Source organism: Loxodonta africana, chromosome 4 (genome assembly GCF_030014295.1).
Source record: "Loxodonta africana isolate mLoxAfr1 chromosome 4, mLoxAfr1.hap2, whole genome shotgun sequence".
NCBI classification, from domain to species: Eukaryota; Metazoa; Chordata; class Mammalia; order Proboscidea; family Elephantidae; genus Loxodonta; species Loxodonta africana.
In genome coordinates, this window is record NC_087345.1 from 104416653 (window position 1) to 104430660 (window position 14008).

The 14008-nt window shown below is 36.8% G+C and overlaps 1 protein-coding gene across 3 annotated transcripts in view; it reads left to right on the forward strand.

Annotated features, from left to right (window-relative positions):
- The window catches only part of CPNE8 (copine 8), a 281410-nt gene that overhangs the window by 248873 nt on the left and 18529 nt on the right, over positions 1 to 14008 (forward strand). For all 3 annotated transcript variants that reach the window (XM_003405719.4, XM_064284393.1, XM_064284394.1), the window contains 2 exons: positions 6718 to 6820; positions 9535 to 9592. In XM_003405719.4, coding sequence (XP_003405767.2) covers positions 6718 to 6820; positions 9535 to 9592 — 161 coding nt within the window. The remainder of the gene's footprint in view (positions 1 to 6717; positions 6821 to 9534; positions 9593 to 14008) is intronic.

A 14008-nucleotide genomic window follows, 5' to 3' on the forward strand; every position in this document is an offset into this window, starting at 1 on the left:
CTGAAAGCAGAGAATACCAGAAAGATATTTACCTGTGTTTTATTGACTATGCATTCAACTGTGAGAATCATAGTAAATTTTGGATAATAATTCCAAAAATGGGAATTTCAGAACAAATAATTGTGCTTATGAGGAACCTGTACTTAGACCAAGAGACAGTCCAAACAGAACAAGGGTATACTGCATCGTTTAAAGTCAGGAAAGTTGTGTGTCAGTGTTGTATCCTTTCACCATACTTATTCAGTCTCTATGCTGAGAAAAGAATTTGAGAAACTGGACAATATGAAGAAGAGCATGGCATCAGGATTGGAGGAAGACTCATTCACAACCTGCAATATGCAGATGGCACAACCTTGCTTGCTGAAATTGGAGAGGACTTGAACCACTTAACCAAAACCCAAAAAACCAAACCCACTGCCTTCAAGTCAATTCCGACTCATAGCGACCCTATAGGACAGAATAGAACTGCCCCATAGAGTTTCTAAGGAGCGCGTGGTGCATTCAAACTGCCGACCTTTTGGTTAGCAGCCGTAGCACTTAACCAGTATGCCACCAGGGTTTCCTTGAACCACTTAGTGATGAAAATTAAAGTTAAAGCCTTCTGTATGATTTACACCTCCACATAAATAAAAGAAAAATCTCACAACTAGGCCAATATGCAGCATTATGATAAATGGAGAAAATATTGAAATTGTCAAGGATTTCATTTTACCTGGATCCACAATCAACCCCCATGGAAGCAGCAGTCAAGAAATCAAACGACACATTGCATTGGGCAAATCTGCTGCAAAAGACCTCTTTAAAGTGTTCAAAAGCAAAGATGTCACTTTAAGGACTAAGGTGTGCCTGACTCAAGCCATGGTGTTTTCAGTCAGTTCATATGGATGTGAAAGCAGGACAACGAATAAGGAAAACTGAAGAAGAATTGACGCCTTTGAATTATGGTGTTGGAGAAAGGTATTGAATATACCATGGACTGCCAGAAGAAGGAGCAAACCTGTCTTGGAACCAAGCACAGATAGAATGCTCCATAGAAATGAGGATGGCAAGACTTCATCTCACGTACTTTGAACATGTTATCAGGAGGGACCAGTCCCTGCAGAACAACATCATGCTTGGTAGAGTAGAGGGTTGGCGGAGAGTAGGAAGACCCTCAAGGAGATGGATTGACACATTTGCTGCAACAATGGGCTCAAGCATAACAATGATTGTGGGGATGGCACATATCCGGGCAGTGTTTCATTCTATTGTACATAGTGCCATTATGAGTGGGAATGACTAGACAGAACCTAACAACAACAATGTTAATCATGTCCTTATTTTTAGAACTAAAACCTATGCAATCAGACTATTGACTTTGTGGTAGTATTAATGGAATGACAATATTGTGAAATAGTCAAGACCCCAGGCATCAAATATGCAAATTGTTAAGGTTTTGTGTGCTATTCTGAGGCTTTCCAACTCCCTGCTCTAATTTCCTACTTTCCCAGCTCTCCTTTCACAGAGCTGTCAGCATTTCAAACGATGTAAAAATCCTACTCAAAATCTGTGGATGCTTGGCATTTGGGAACTTTCAACATCCAACTACCACCCACCATCATTCTCCCAAATACACTGCACTTCAGTCACATAGACTCACTACTTCTGGTCTTTGATTTCATTCTACGTATACCTCTATTACCAAAAACCAAACCCGCTGCCGTCAAGCCAATTCCGACTCATACCATCCTATAGGACAGAGTAGAATTGCCCCATAGGGTTTCCAAGGCTACAGTCTTTAAGGAAGCAAATTGCCATGTCTTTCTCCCGTGGAGCAGCTGGTGGGTTCGAACTGCCAACCTTTCGGTTAGTAGCCAAGTACTTAACCACTGCACCACCAGGGCTCCTACTAATTTGATCCAACTCTAATTATTGTTCCATGTAGGTCTTTTTCACATTGAAGGTAGGAACTGTGACTTAATTATATACATGCTGTCAATTTTAACTATTTGCTAGGTTTTTGTATTTTCTGATATTTGAAAAAGTTTCAGGATCCAAATCATTGTAATAGATACGCTTTGCATATAGTATAAAGCACAATACTTTGCGTATATTGAGAAATCCACACCTGTTTCTTTAATTGAATTTAAATGAATACATACATTATGAGTGCATTTTAATAAGCAAGGCTGTAATAGGAAACTAAGAAATGGTTAAATGATAATACTTAGCCAAGTTAATGACCTGTGGAAAATGTGATTGATGTCTATGAAAAATAAGAAATGTATTACAAGTATGTTTCAAATTTAAAGCAAATTTAAAATCCAAGAAATACTTTCAGTGGTCTTTCAGATACGAACTTAATAATATACCTAATGTCCATAACACTGTGTTGGAATCTCAGTAATTAAAACAGTAGGAAGAAAAATGTTTAGACAATCACGTGTGCTTATAGATTGGTGTTTTGAATAAAATGGGGATTGAACCATCTCTAACTAATCCCATTTTCCTCTTGGATATGATAATTACCATTTTTACATTCCTGTTTTGTCTTTTTTCCCCCAAATAGTTTTTCTTCATTTAGAATTCTGATTCCATAAGTTCAAATTATTGAAATATATTTTATTTGTTGGTGTATTTTGCCAACTCAATACTTCAAATATAAACTAATGTACCAATGAAAATATTAACTATCTTTTGAAATGATGAATAATATTTTCTTCACTTGACTTAAAGAACATTCATTCTTTGTTTCTTATTATTTATTTTTTTCCTGTGCCTTACCAGTTGTTTCGAGGCTATTTCAGTTTAAGAGAGATCTATCAATTTCTAAGTATTAGCTAGACTTTTGTGTTTTCTTTTATGATATGTGAGAAAGTCTCAGGATCTGAATAATTAGCTAAAATTAATTACCATCTTTCAGAAAATATTTGTTTAATTTTGGAATTTTCGTGACTAATTTCCAAATAAATCTAAAGAATGTGTTATAATTTATCTCTGCTATCTCTATGATCAACAATAAAAAAATAAAAACAACAAACATTATGGAGCCCATCCTCTGTCTCAGGCAATATGCTCAGTGCAGTGATGTGGGTTATCTTTCTTAATCTTTACAGCAAGTCTAAGAAATAAGAATAGTACTGTTATTCCTGTTTTACTGATGAAAAAATGGATATGTAGAGTGGCCCTTTGTGATGGAGCTAAAATTCCAGCTGAAGTTACCTGACTCCAAATCACTGTGTTATGTCTTGCATCCTTAAGCCTTTCTATCTCTGCTACAAAGATAAAGACACACAAAAGAAAGTGCAAGGAAACTACCTGTCCTTGTGGATACAGTTGGTCACTAAATTACATGGCCAAAGGCAGTTTGGTATGAAAGACAACTCAATAACATAAAAATTCCTCTGGTACTCTCTGTGAAATATTTCAAAGTATCCCTGTATTCAGTATTAAAGAAATTTAATCCATTGTGTAAACCATAATTAAACTATTTAAAACATTTTTGAGTCAGCTTCTTATCTTTCTTCTTGCCCTTGCTACTCCTGTGAACTAATAATACACTTCAAGAGTGTTCTACACATCAGAGCCAAGTATTTATGAACTCCCATAAAAATGATCCCAGAAATTTTCTTGACAGAGATTCCAAAGAAATGCACTTGAATTCCACAGCCCTGACAAAGGTGTATCCTCTATCTCAGATTTATCACAGCAATGTTAAAAATTATAGATTGGCTGTATTTGGCTTTTTATATTTGATAAAAGCTAGTTTGCTGGCTTTAATAGTGAAAGTTTTGATTATTCAGCTTACAAAAGGGTTTATCATCATATTTCTTTAAAAAGCAAACTTCTCCAATACCTTTAAAATGTAACTGGAATCTGTTAAGTCTGTGTATCATGGTTTTACTTCCTGGGAGAGGTAATGGGATGTGGTGAGCTTTTACTTTCTATTTCATACATTTCTATAGACAGTTTTTTATTTTGCTGTAAACATATAATATTTGTAAAATACAAAGCTAAATTAGAAGAAATGGTAGTACAAAATATGATTTTATTTGAAATTTAGACTTTTTGCAAAGTGTAACTATGCAACTTGGAGAGCAGATAACACAGAAACTATGAATAGCTTTAAAAGATTAATTTATGGTGCTGATGGTGATAAAGACTTTAATGGATTGGACCACTCTTATGTAAAATGTGCTTTATTTTCAAATTAAGTATATCCATAGTAATGGTGGAAACCCTGGTGGCGTAGTGGTTAAGTGCTATGGCTGCTAACCAAAGGGTCAGCAGTTCGAATCCGCCATGTGCTCCTTGGAAACTCTATGGGGGCAGTTCTGCTCTGTCCTGTAGGGTTGTTATAAGTCAGAATCGACTCGACGGCACTGGGCTTGGTTTTTTTGGTTTTATAGTAATAGCAGAAGCCTTGGTGGCACAGTGGCTAAACAGCTTAGCTGCTAACTGAAAGGTTGGTGGTTCGAACTCACCAGCCACTCCATGGGAGAAAGATGTGGCATTCTGCTTCAGTAAAGATTCACAGCTTTGGAAACCCTGTTGGACAGTTCTACTCTGTCCTATAGGGTCGCTATGAGTTGGAATCAACTCAGTGGCAACGGGTTTTACAGCAATAGCTATGCAATAATCTCATGTATTTTTCTAAAGCATTAATTTTCCTCAATGCTAGGAAATATAATGAATCAATACAAGCAAGTATATATTATAAAGTAAAATGCAAAATTCCCATGAGTTTTTCAGATGAAACAACAAACATCACAGAAATTCCATTTTACTATGAGCTGTTTCAGGTTCCATCCCCAACTCTTTTGCTGGTATGAATATATTCTCCTCTTCTGTTAGGTATACTTTCTAGTGAATCAAACGAAACTCAGACATTTAAGTCACTTGATGTGATATTTTAGGTGGCAGCATAATACTGAACTTTCTGTATTGTTTTTGAATCTGGTAGAAATTTGCCATTTTCAAGAGCACATTGACTAAGAAAAGAGTGAAGCCATACTGCTGTATTCATAAAAGCTTTTCTCACAAATATTTATAGTCTTCCATTATCACATCAAATATAAAACCCTATGTTTCTGAAGTGAAGTCAGTAGAAAATAGTTTTTTAATGGGTATTTAAAAATTAAAATGAACTCCTGAGAGATTTTCAGCTTCTTTAGTTAAAAAACAAGCAAAAACAAAACCAAAACCCTACACATTAAGCATGAAGTAGGAAAATAGGTTTATATTTGCTTTGTATTTCTTCCCATTAGTTGTATTACCATTAAATTAATATAAATTTCTTAATGTCTAGGATCAGTGGTTCAATACTGTGGGGTTATTTTGACTGTACAGAACCAATTCAACACTGCCTTTCCAAGTGAGCATGCCACTTAATGTATGATCTTCATCAATCTACAGAATTATCAGTCATTTTACTAGCATTATAATTATTAGTTTCTGTAGTCTATTGGAAACTTGTAATTACTATTTCTGTTCATGTGGCCGCTAATTGTGCTGTCTAAAAAAAATTGTGCCTTGACATTTTTACTGCTGGTCTGTCCACCACCTGTTCTAACTGGAGACCTTAGGATCTTTCAAGTCACGATGGACAGTTGATGGACATTTTCTTGAACTCAGTTTCTCTGTGATCTACCTGATAATTGTTAGAAACTTAGAACAAAGTCTTCTTCTCTACTATCCTATTTTCTAATAGCACCATAATGCTTACTCATTACCCAGTGTAAACTGAATGCCAGTAATGTACTAGGAATCGCAGAAGTTATTGTTGAGAATATAATTTAGATGCACAGAACGTGGAACACAATGGGAAAATCAGAAATGTAATAAAATAGAACATATTCATAAAACTTCTGCCTAAATTACTGAGTATCTTTTGATGAGAATTCTCATAAACTCTGAGTACTAGAACATATTCTAGCTAGAACAAAAATTATGTCCCTAGTTTTTCTTCTTGTTTGGTATAATCCTCCTTCCTGTCTTACACTGATTTAATTTGTATTATGGACTTGAACTATGGATGTCCTGAAAAGCATTTTTGATTATTGGTAACACATATTAAAAAACAAACAAGCCTGTTGCTGTCAACTCAATTCTGACTCATAGCGACCCCATAGGACAGAGTAGAACTGCCCCATAGGGTTTCCAGGGAGTAACTGGTGTATTTGAACTGCCAACCTTTTGGTTCGCAGCCAAGTTCATAACCACTGCACCACCAGGGCTCTGCTACCACTTATATGCATTGAATACCATACATGCAATTTCTTTTTTAATTCATTCAGCAATAAAAATGTGTAAGTATTACTATCTCCATTTTAAAACTAAGTAAATAAAATTCTCAGAGCTTAAGCAATCTGCTAAAGATCACACATATAGTATGTGACTTAGGCAGGTTAAGTCTACGTCAAAACCCATGTCCATTGCTCTGTGCTAAACAGACTCTCATCCAGCTCACCTTTTATTTGTGAATGAACATCGAAGACAACCAGGTATTTCTTTGTGTTAGCATGTGCTAAAGTTGCAATTATTCTAGTGTCAGGCAGTGTGCTGTTTCAGAAGAATGTATGTTTAAGAGTTTGCATAATATAGGCTTTTAGCAGATGATTGAACATATTCTAGAGATTAAAAGTTTTGCTGACTCTTCCAAATATTATTTAGCAACCATCATGTAGAGATAAGTGGTTTTATTTTCTGTGGAATTCCTTACTTTTCATTGCCTTACAGATATGCTTCTTCCGTAAAGGATGGTTCCCAGTATTTCGTGCTCCTGATTGTGACAGATGGTGTTATCTCAGACATGGCTCAAACTAAGGAGTCCATAGTTAACGTGAGTAGGGGTCATTGAGTCTTGGGCTGGCTGAGTGACTGCGTGGCACTACTTAGGTTGAGACTAGAGTCTGCTGTAGTTAACAGTGAAACAAAATGCCCACATTTTTGCAACAGATAACATGTTAACAGACAACTCACACACATCTGAAGTATGGATTCATAAGGACAAGGCTAGGGGGTGTGGATCCCCCCCCCCAAAAAAAAAAAAAACAAATCCGCCTCCATCAAGTCAGTTCCGACTCATAGTGACCCCATGGGGTTTCCAAGGCTGTAAATCTTTATGGAGGCAGACTGCCACATCTTTCTCCCACGAAGCAGATGGTGGGTTCTAATCACCTACCTCTTGGTTAGCAGCCAAGCACTTTAAGCACTGAGCCACCAGAATAGTTATGTGAAGATTCTTTCCTTAAAAAAATAGAAAATATTAGCATCACCTTCACGTACATATAGGTCCCTATATGGCACAAGCATTTTGTGCTTGACTACTAACCTAAAGTTGGTGATTTGAACCCACCCAGCAGTGTCGTGAAAGAAAGGCCTGACAATCTGCTTCTGTAAAGACTGTAGCCAAGAAAACCCTTGGACCAATTCTACTCTGTAACACATGAAGTCGCCATGAGTCAGAATCAACTCAAAGGCAACTAGTTTTGTTTTTTTCATGTATATATGTGAGTGCAGTTAACTTCTACTAGCTTGATTTACTTATTAAAAAAATCTTATTATTTGTACAGAATATTTTTAACCTTTACATGTGGCTCGTTACTATTTCTATCGAACTTTATAGGGACTGGATTTAATTAAAAATCATCCTGCTCTTATAATTCCTAATTATGTATTTATTTTTCATGAGTAATTAATTGATTGTCTTCTTTATTAGACATTAATCCTCTAGAGTGCAATTATTATATCTGTTTTTGCTCACCTTACTAGATCCTAGTTTAGCAGTGGTTGGCAAAAAGCAGACATTTAATAAATAAGGATTGCATGAACAAATTCTTTACCAAGCTTCGTAGAGAGGATAGAATGGCATAGAGAGGATAGAATGGCGTAGAGAGGATGGAATTACCTGTTTGGTGTGAGAAAAGAATAATTACATGTGGGAAAAAATTCATATGCACTATAGACATATTCTAGAAACCCTGGTGGTGTAATGGTTAAGTGCTATGGCTGCTAACCGAAAGGTTGGCAATTCAAATCTACCAGGCATTCCTTGGAAACTCTATGGGGCAGTTCTACTCTGTCCTATAGGGTCACTATGAGTTGGAATTGACTCGACGGCAACGAGTTTGGTTTGGTTTGGTTTGGGTTTCATCCTCTTCAAGATGCTATCCATTGTTTTCTAACATTTCAGTAGAATGCCAGTATAAAAATAAGAGTTTCTTCCTAAGTGGCAGGAACTTTCATAACAATTTATCAATATTATCTCATATAATAACCTCAGAATAACTGTATGAGAAGGAATTTCCATCCCTGTTCACAAACAGAAGCACAGAGACACAATTCCAAATCCTCATAGCTGGTCACATCTGGTGCTGCAGTTTAAATCCAGACCTCTCTAGCTCTAAACATGTGCTCTGACCCTTAGTATGCCACACCACTTCCAACAATTATGCTGCAACACTTGAGGCTGTGTATCATCATTTCTGTCAATATTCCCTCCAGGCCCCTATGAAAGCAGTAACTACATTTCAGCTCCCAGCTAATAGCCATGTGGACAAAGAGCTTCCACAAACTTTAAGCAATTAGCTAGCATAGCAATCTTTCAGAGTTTATTGCTTCTCCCAGAGTCAGCGCAATGTTGCTACTACACAACACGAAGCGTGATTTGTAGGTGACGCTGATCACTTGTCCAGAAAGCAAGAGCTGCTGTCTGAGACAGGTCCACAAATCACCACTAAGTAAAAAGCTATATGGTAACACTGCTCTATCCGCCATCAGCTCAGACGTTTGTGCCCTCCAGGCATGACTCCCATAATACGCTGATCACATGACTAGGTTTTCTCACTTTTCATTTCTTTGCCTATCAGCTCTTTGGCAGTATGTTATTTCTGTAGAGAGTATTTTAGTTATCTAGGGCTGCTATAACAGAAATACCACAAGGGGATGGCTTTAACAAAGAGAAATTTATGTATGTGATGATATAATTTAAGTGATATGGTGGAAAATATGATATTAAATATTCAGTCTCCCTCACAATCTCATGGATATTTAATACATAAATTAAAAATTACTAAGAATAACTTTCTGTAATGATCATTTATGGTCGGTCATTTACTATGAAAATTGCTTTCCCTAACATTGAGTGTAAATGAGGTCGAGTAGAATACCACTCACAAGTCTGGAACCTTTCTCCCCTTTAACATCTGAAAGGTTGTTTGTGAGGAGAAAAAATGTGAAAAAGAGACCGAAGATACAAAAAGTCGGCTTAGGAAGGTTTTGGCTGAGAGTAGCAAATAAAAGCAGATGCTTTTTACTTTTTGTCTTATCCAGGGGTGGTCATTCTTGAAGAATATATATCCCCCGGGAAGTATAACATCCTGCAGTTAACAATTTTAAATATGTTCATAACGATTTGAATAAATATCTGTGAAAAATTTTAAATAAAATTCAGGATGTTATTTTCTCTCTGGCTGATTACTTCCATAACTTCCTATAATTTTATATCTTTCATTGTCAAAAATGTTGTGACCTAATTGTGTGTTCTCTTTTAAGGCCTCAAAACTTCCAATGTCAATAATTATAGTAGGCGTTGGACCAGCAGAGTTTGATGGTGAGTAGTAAAATTTCAGCAGTATTCCTTGGAAGTTTATTTAATCTGATGATTTATTATATTCTTGGAGCCCTGAGAGTGCAGTGGTTAAGAGCTATGGCTTCTAACCAAAAGGGTGGCAGTTCAAATCCACCAGCTGCTCCTTAGAAACCCTATGGGGCAGTTCCACTCTGTCCTGTAGGGTCGCTATCAGTCGGAATCAACTCAACAGCAGCAGGTTTGATTTTTGGATCATGATCTTAGATTTCTATCATTCTTTTCTGCATATTAAGGATATGAGTGTGCATGTGGGTCTGTTTATAATGTCCATTTCATAGAAGCATGAATATAGCTATTTCATGATAATGTCTTTTAAAGGCAACAAATTAAAAGATTTTGTTTTCTGAGTAGGACATTCTCTTTCCAGTTTAAAGATCAATTCAGCATGTAGCTTTCCATATCATTAGAGATGGTTTGTACCTCAAAATAATGTTTCTTAAGCCTGACAGGGTGATAAATTGAGTTTTTGTTCCCAAGGCAGAACACATTCTGGGTTCACTGAAAAACTTTAAGGTTGAGTGCTAAATTAATAAACCATTAGGCTGTGAATAGAAATGTTAGCATAATCATATGTTAATTTAGTAGTTTTTCAGAACCTGGCTAGTTGATGGACATTAGTTTTATAAACATATAAGTTTAAATGTATAATTCTGTCATATGAAACACATTGGAAATGAGAAAATTTGGAACAACCTTTGGTAAATCACTAGTCAACTTAAGCATATAGGTAGCTAATTGTAGCATGAATATCACTGGTGTGATTCTCGTTTAACCACCAGTCCCTCCTCCATTAGATATTTCTCCATAGTACAGATCTTTCAGTCTCAGAGCTCCACAGACAGTTATACTGCTGGATTTCTAAGGATATTCTTTCCTTAGATTCTATGCCTGGCAGGTCATATTCTTCACCAGTATAATCTTCCAGTTTCTAAAGCAACAGTCATTGAGCCCTGACTGCTGCTGCCTCTGCTAATATGTTATCTGTCTCTGAGTATTTGCATCAGCTTGCATTATACTTCAGATGTGAATTTGGGACATCTCTCTGGAGTCAGGAAAGCTAAGACATGCCTTTCTAGTTAATGTTTTTGCTCTTGATAATCTGCGTTAATCAGTGATAGACTCATGCTTTCTTCTTTAGCTACCATTTGCTTTTGCCTGTCAAGTATACATCTTTTAATGGATATATCCCAGGTGTCCCAGTCTCCTATGGAAGTCCGCCACTGGTTGTATGACCTCAAGCGTAGCTAACTTATATGGACCTCTAGTGTGACCTTATTACAGAAGAGCTCCCACATGTGTATGTATGAATACAGAGCCACGTGTGTATGTATGAATACAGAGCCACTGGCTATCCCTGGTAGATACTTCTGCTCCTATATTTCTGTGCGAAGCTTTGGGCACAGCTATTCAGATACTGTCCTCATCTAGCTAACACAGCTGTCAATTTCCTTCATTTATTTTGTTCCCAACAAATTTTTTTGTAAGAGTTTTGAGGTATGATAATTTATCATACTCTTCTGAGTTTTGAACTATCTTAAATATATATGTATTATATATAATACATATATATACATATATGTGCAAGAATCACTCAGAGATCAACATATCAGATTTATTACTAGCAATACAAATTTGAAGAATTTGGGTTAACCTATGGACAGAGTTTGAATTCCAATTACCTTTTCTTTCCCAGGATTAAATGACCTCCCCTTATGTCCAGGTCTCTTCCCAACAGGGACAGAGCTTTGCCCATTACATGTTCCAAAGGGAGAAATTGCTTTCATCCTAAGAACCAGATGCTCCTAAGGAGAGAGAGCCAAGCTCAGTCTCTTCTAATATCAGTAATCCTATGAATCTTTCCTTTTTCCATATAGAAAAGTGAGTGAAGATTATAGACAAAGAGGAAAGTTCCCCTTATAGTAATGTTCTTTCTTGGGAATTAGAGTGAAAATTTCCTCAGGAAATCCTGTGGACAGGGGATTTACGATTCCTGCAATACCTGGTTTCTGCTTTCATCAGCATGAAAAGTTTTAATACAATGAAAAAACTTCTAGGCACAGAGCTAGAAAGGTAGACTATCTACGGGAAACAATAGACACCACTTGTTATGGATTGAATTGTGTCCCCCCAAAATACATGTTGTAATTCCTAACCTCTGTGCCTCTACCTGGCCAGCCGAGTGGAAGAAATTCATATTTATGTCCATTCCAAAGAAAGGTGATCCAACGGAATGCAGAAATTATTGAACAATATCATTAATGCCACACTCAAGTAAAAATTGGTTGAAGCTAATTCAAAAACGGTTGCAGTAGTATGTCAGCAGGGAACTACCAGAAATTCAAGCCAGATTCAGAAGAGGACTTGGAATGAGGGATATCATTACCAATGTCATCTGGATCTTGACTGAAAGCATAGAGTACCAGAAAGATGTTTACCTGTGTTTTATGGACTTTGCAAAGGCATAGTCAAGACTGTGTGGATCATTACAATTATGGATAACATTGCGAGGAGCGGGAATTCAGAACAATTAATTATGCTTATACAGAACCTGTACATACACCAAGAGGCAGTCTTTCAAACAGAACAAGGGAATACTGCCTGGTGTAAAATCAGGAAAGGTATGCATCAGGGTTGTATCCTTTCACCATACTTACTCAATCTGTGTGCCTGAGCACATAATCCAAGAAGCTGGACTATATGAAGAACATGGCATCAAAATTGGGGGAAGACTCACTAGCAACCTGGAATATGCAGATGACACAGCCTTGCTTGCTGAAAGCAAAAAGAACTTGAAGCACTTACTGAGGAAGATCAAAGACCACAGCCTTCATTCAGTATGGATTACACCTCAACATAAAGAAAACAAAAATCCTCACAACTGGACCAACAAGCAACATCGTGATAAATGGAGAAAATATTGAAGTTGTCAAGGATTTCATTTTACTTGAATCCACAGTCAATGCCCAAGCAGTCAAGAAATCAAAAGATGCATTGCATTGGGCAAATCTGCTGCAAAAGACTTCTTCAAAGTGCTGAAAAGCACAGATGTCACTTTGAGGACTAAAGTCCTCCTTACCCAAGCCATGGAATTTTCAGTTGCCTCATGCATGCGAAAGCTGGACAATGAATAAGGAAGATGGAAGAAGAATTGATGCTTCGAATTATGATGTTGGCAAAGAGTATCGAATACATCGTGAACTGCCAGAAGAACAAACAAATCTGCCTTGGAAGAAGTACAGCCAGAATACTCCTTAGAAACAAGAGTGGCAAGACTTGGTCTCATGTACTCTGTTTTGAGGAGGGACCTATCCTTGGAGAGAGACATCATGCTTGGTTAAGCAAAAAAAGAATAAGACCCTCAATAAGAGGGACTGACACAGTGGCTGCAACAATGGGCTCAAACATAGCAATGATTGTGAGGATGACACAGGACCAAGGGCACCTAACAACAACCACAACATGCCTGTGGTTATAATCTCATTTGGGAATAGGTTGTGTTTGTTATGTTAATGAAACAGGATTACTGTAGGGTATGTCTTGAGTCAAATCTCTTTTGAGATATAAAAGCTCCAGAGCTGACAGAGAGAGAAAGCCTTCCCCCAGAGCTGGCACCCTAAATTCAGACTTCCAGCCTCCTAAACTGTGAGAAAATAAGTTTATGTTTTTTAAAGCCACCCATTTGTGGTATTTCTGTTATAGCAGCACTAGATAACGAAGACACCTCTAAAGTATTTTTTTTTTCTTTCCTCTCAAGACACATTCTTTCTCTCATTCGCTATGAAGAAAAAAATAGAATGTCCATGGTTAATCTAGAAAAGCTCTGATTTACATTCAAATTGCTGCAGTCCCATCAGAAAAATCTTTCAGCACTTTCCAATCTACTGTAGATAAAGTATATCATAGCATATAAATAAAGTGACATAGGTAAAGATTGAAATACAACTTGCAAATTATATTTGCTAATCTCATAAATCCAACATCTGCACGTTTTTAATCAGAAGGACATTATTTGCATGGGCCAGAAATGCAATATTTTGACATGAATTGTTTGCAGGTAGAGGAAATGTGAATTAACTGAGTTCAAATTTATTATTTCTGTGTTTTAATAAGAATACTTTCTGTATAACTTCCTCTGATGATTTTTTCACTCCTATATAGAGCAACTTCGATAAGAAGAAAGATTTCTTCCAGCAGGATTTCTTTATCCATAAAAGACTGTCAAAGAGACAAATTAAACCAGCATCTGGCTACTTGTACTGGTCTGAGTTAGGAAAAAGGAAGAGGTAGAAGGGATTCTGACTTCATTGTATCTCTTATGGCTAGCACTACCTCAGAGCTCTCTCTTATACAGCCTCTTCCCAATGGAGAGGTACTGGT